The sequence below is a fragment of the Phaethon lepturus genome, unplaced genomic scaffold (assembly GCF_000687285.1).
Source record: "Phaethon lepturus isolate BGI_N335 unplaced genomic scaffold, ASM68728v1 scaffold32534, whole genome shotgun sequence".
Classification (NCBI taxonomy): Eukaryota; Metazoa; Chordata; class Aves; order Phaethontiformes; family Phaethontidae; genus Phaethon; species Phaethon lepturus.
This window is the reverse complement of record NW_010536135.1, coordinates 9,512-13,897: the sequence shown is the minus strand read 5'-3', so window position 1 is coordinate 13,897 and position 4,386 is coordinate 9,512. Positions and strand designations below refer to the sequence as shown.

Below are 4,386 nucleotides of genomic sequence, written 5' to 3'. Positions count from 1 at the left end.
CGGGACCGTGGATAAAACACGCAATAAAAAAAAAAGAAAAAAACAACAAAACTCTACACTTTTCCAAAGTGGGAGAAGAGATCAGTGTTCAAATGTGAATTCATTTGAAGTCGGGTGATCCGAGGTGGTTTTTAAAAAAGCGTGTGGGGGGGGGGAAGCCCCCTGGGTGACCCCCTGACAGGGTGTCTCTGCTGTTGAGATCCGAGGCGCTATGCCAGGAAAACGCACTGCGAAGAAGAGCCCGGTGCCAGAAGAAGAGTCTCCAGGAAGGAAGAAGGTTAAAGGTAAGAAAAATCCCTGATTTAATGGAAGGGTTGCCCCCCCTGCCCCCCGTATGTTATATGGGGTATTTATCTCCTTTCTGCTCCGCAGTCTGCCACTCGTCCCACTGCACACAGCCCGGCCTGGTGCTGACGCTGGGGCAGGGGGATGTTGGCCAGCTGGGCCTGGGGGAGGACGTAATGGAGAGGAAGAAACCGGCCCTGGTGCCACTGCCGGAGATGATGGTGCAGGTGGAAGCCGGAGGGATGCACACAGTGTGCCTCAGCCAGACAGGAAAAGTGAGTGTAGCATGGAGGGGACAGCACCCAGGGCATGGGTGGGCCACACTTCCCTGCAAGCTTTGGGACGTGTCCTGGAGCCGGGGGTCTGAATCAGACCCTGCTCTGCCCAGACATGTAGCTCACTCCAGCTCAGGGGATGAGTGTGGTCTCCATGCCGTGGACCACAAAATTTTACGGGGTCAAAGGGATGATTCAGCCTGGTGCGTCTCTGTCCCCTTGACTTCACACTCAAAGCTGTTGCCCCTCTGGGTCCCATCCTGACCAGTTGGCTCTTTAACTGCAGATCTACACCTTTGGCTGCAATGATGAAGGTGCCCTCGGGCGTGATACCTCGGCAGAAGGGTCAGAGACCACGCCAGGGCTGGTGGAGCTGCAGGAAAAGGTGGTGCAGGTCTCTGCCGGGGACAGTCACACAGCCGCACTGACGGAGGACGGCAGGGTTTTTGTCTGGGGCTCTTTCCGGGTACGTTGAGTCCTCGGACACTGGAAGCTCTGCTGATGGTTGCTGCTTCTGCAACTCATGTCCCCGCATCTGTCTCTCCACCCAGGATAACAACGGGGTGATTGGCTTGCTGGAGCCCATGAAGACGAGCTCCATCCCTGTGCTGCTCCAGCTCGGTGCACCCGTTGTTAAAATCGTCTCAGGTGAGCAAGGTCTGGGGCGTGCGTGGGTCAGACTGGTGCACAAGGCTGTCACAACCCTTGGGAGAAGGTGAAGGTCCAGAAGGTCCTTGTCCTTTTCCTCCCTCTTGGCTGCTCTGAGCCAGGTACAAGGGTGTGCTTGCTCTTCTCTGGCTCTTGAGAGAACCCCAACAATATTGTTAATATTTGACCCAATCTGATGTAAAATGCCTTACAAGAGTGCCCTAACCGCAACCCTGTGGGGTCAAAGTGCTCGCCCTCTTCTAGACTTGGCAAAGCTAAGCAGAGCAGCTGGGGAACTTGTCCAGGGCCTGGGTGACGTTGGGGGGGACCTGTTGTCCTAAACCTTCCCAGAGAAACTTCTTTGGAGTTTCAGGTGGGGAACTGGGATCAGGAAGAGGGAGATCCTGGTGTTTTAAATTGTGCCAGAAGCTGGTGTCAAGGTATCCGATGCAGTAAACCCCACTGAATTCTAGAAAGCTGGGACAGTTGGGGTTTACATGTGGGATCTCAGCCCCTGCGTCTTGCTGGGGGATCTGGAGTGTGACTCTTGCCCTACTCTTCTCCCCATCTCTTCCCAGGGAATGACCACTTGGTGATGCTGACGGTGGATGGTGACCTCTTCACATGTGGCTGCGGCGAGCAGGGCCAGCTGGGGAGAGTGCCGGCACTCTTTGCCAACCGAGGAGGAAGGAAAGGGCTGCGTGAGTTGTTTTGGTGCTTGGAGGCGCACGGTGCCGCGTCCGTTGGCCCCAGCTCTGCGCTTCGCAGAGGAGCAAAGAGACCCAGTCTCTTCCCCTGCTGCTCAGTGGGCTTGTGTGTAAATTGGTTGCTTGGATTTGCTGAGCTGGATCTAAGGGGGAAGAAAAAGGGTGTAAATCGTTAGTAATTGTATGACGCCTTGTCTCCTGCTCCCAGAGCGCCTGCTGGTCCCCCAGCGCGTCCCTGTCAGAGGCAAAGGCAACAGAGGCAAAATGCGCTTCCAGGACGCCTTCTGCGGTGCTTACTTCACCTTCGCTGTCACGCAGGAAGGACACATCTATGGGTTTGGCCTCTCCAACTACCACCAGCTGGGTGAGCTTCACTTACACCTCTCCAGTTCTCCTGCCTGCTTTGATCTGGCTGCGGACTCCCTGGTCCTGTGCTGCCCTGACCTGGTGGGGGGACACTGCTGGGCACCCTGGATCCTGAACACCAAGCACCCACTGGACACACCAGAGATGGAAATCGGGGCGGGGGGGTAACCCTGCATAGCTCTGGGTTTAGGTCCCAGCCCCTGCAGCTGGTGGGCTTGTGCAGAAATTTGATGTTTGGGGTTTGGGGTGCTCTGTTAGTCTCTGGTAGGGTGAGCCCCAGGGTGGATGGCTCAGTGCCGGGGCCTGGCCTGGGCTGTCCGTGCCTGCGGACCTGATCTGCCTGGGTTTGTGCGTCCCGCCCTGCAGGGACCCAGGGCACCGAGCCCTGCTTCTCCCCACAGAACCTGACGTGCTTCAAGAACTCCACCAAGTCCTGGGTTGGGTTCTCCGGAGGGCAGCACCACACAGTGTGCGTCGACTCAGAGGGTGAGCGCCGGTGTGACAGGCGGGCTGGGAGTCATGCAAAGCTGGATGGGGTGGGGACTCCCATGGCGCTCGTCCTGGCTGGGGAGGTGATGGGGTGACATGCTGGAGCCCTCCAAGTCCTCAGTGTTCAAGGCAATGAGGGTGGCATGAATCTGCAGCAAAGGGTAGGGAGGATGACAGGAACCCAGAGTCACTTTTGAACTCTGCTCTCACAGGCTCAATAGTCTGTCAGGCACCCACCCTATTGATTTTGGGGAGCTCAAAGGTCTCTATCCCATCGTGCAGCTCCTGGTTGCGATCTAGGGTGTGCTGATGGGTGTGGTAGGGGGGAGCGATGCTCCTCTGGGAGTTGGAGTCGGGGAGAGGGGCTGGCTATGGCCTGCTGCAGGCTTCTGTCCGCCTTGAGTCACCTCTTCTGTGCCTCTGTCATGCTCCAGGTAAAGCCTACAGCCTGGGCAGGGCCGAGTACGGCCGGCTGGGCCTCGGGGCAGGGGCAGAGGAGAAGAGCACACCCACGGTCATCACGGAGCTCCCCAGCATCTCTTCCGTTGCGTGTGGTGCATCGGTCGGCTACGCCGTCAGCAGTGATGGTGAGTGTCGGGGCCCTCCATGGGCATGGGAGCACTGCCCTATGTACCCTCGCCACCCTTCATCCGTCCGTCCTGGCACCCCTGGATCCAGCCAGCCCCACACAGCTTCATCACACGCTGCTGGCTGGCTCGGGACTGGAGCCAAATCCTGGCGCTACTGCAGCCCCTGCTGAGCACCCAGCCCAGGGGCAGCTGGGCAGCAGCTGCTTAAATATTTTTGTGGGCCCTTGGCAGCAAGGTTCATAACAGGGTGTTGACCAGGTCATTGGCCTCCCGGTCCCTTCTCTGCACCCTGAACTCCGTTGCTGCAAGACCTCTGTGCTCTGGTGCTGTGCATGCTTGTGCACAGCATCTACAGCCCGTGACTGTGGGAAGGAGGGTTTCTAGTGGGCTGGTGGGTTTGGTTTGCTTCTAGGAGCAAAACATTGCCTTGGCTGTGTGATGAGATGCCTCTGTTGCCAAGCACTGCTCCTCTTCCTCCTGCCTATGTCTCTGGCACCCATCGCTCATTCCGCTGCCCGGGTGTGAAGTCCCCTTGGGTTTGGCTGCTGGGTCCCCTTCCCACCCTGTCCTATGGCCACCTGAAAGCCAAAAATTGCATTGCCCTCCATTGCAGGTCGAGCATTTGCCTGGGGCATGGGCACCAACTACCAGCTGGGCACAGGGGAGGAGGATGATGTCTGGAGCCCTGTGGAGATGACAGGCAAGCAGCTGGAAAACCGCACAGTCCTGGCCATATCCAGTGGCGGGCAACACACGGTGCTGCTGGTCAAGGACAAGGAGCAGAGTTGATGAAGCGACGCCGTGCAGCCAAGCCCAGCGGGATCATGGGACCCGTGCACACCCCCCCACCTTCCACCCAGGTCGGGTGACTGGTTTCCAGCTCTGTTCTCCCACTGATGGCGGTGGGGAGGCCGGGAAGCTCCTGGAGCTGGGGCCCCGCAGTGTCCACGTGGCTGGAGCAGGGCTCTTCAGGGATGCTTATGTTTTCCCCCTGCAAGCGTGTGTCTGTCTTCCCGTGGTGCCCGG

The 4,386-nt window shown here is 58.3% G+C and overlaps 1 protein-coding gene across 1 annotated transcript; it reads left to right on the top strand.

Annotated features, from left to right (window-relative positions):
* The first annotated feature begins 211 nt into the window (after window positions 1–211).
* RCC1 (regulator of chromosome condensation 1) lies at window positions 212–4,149 on the top strand. The gene is made up of 9 exons (XM_010286082.1): window positions 212–284; window positions 373–560; window positions 847–1,026; window positions 1,112–1,208; window positions 1,787–1,909; window positions 2,124–2,279; window positions 2,648–2,767; window positions 3,205–3,357; window positions 3,974–4,149. The coding sequence occupies exons 1-9, from the start codon at window positions 212–214 to the stop codon at window positions 4,147–4,149; spliced, it is 1,266 nt and encodes a 421-aa protein (XP_010284384.1).
* Window positions 4,150–4,386: the final 237 nt, after the last annotated feature.

Excerpts from the sequence above, each read along its gene's own strand:
- RCC1 (XM_010286082.1), top strand. The coding sequence starts at position 212 with ATGCCAGGAAAACGCACTGCGAAGAAGAGCCCGGTGCCAGAAGAAGAG. Across the intron at positions 561-846 it reads GCCTCAGCCAGACAGGAAAA|ATCTACACCTTTGGCTGCAA; the intron begins GTGAGTGTAGCA and ends CTTTAACTGCAG. Across the intron at positions 2,768-3,204 it reads AGTGTGCGTCGACTCAGAGG|GTAAAGCCTACAGCCTGGGC; the intron begins GTGAGCGCCGGT and ends GTCATGCTCCAG.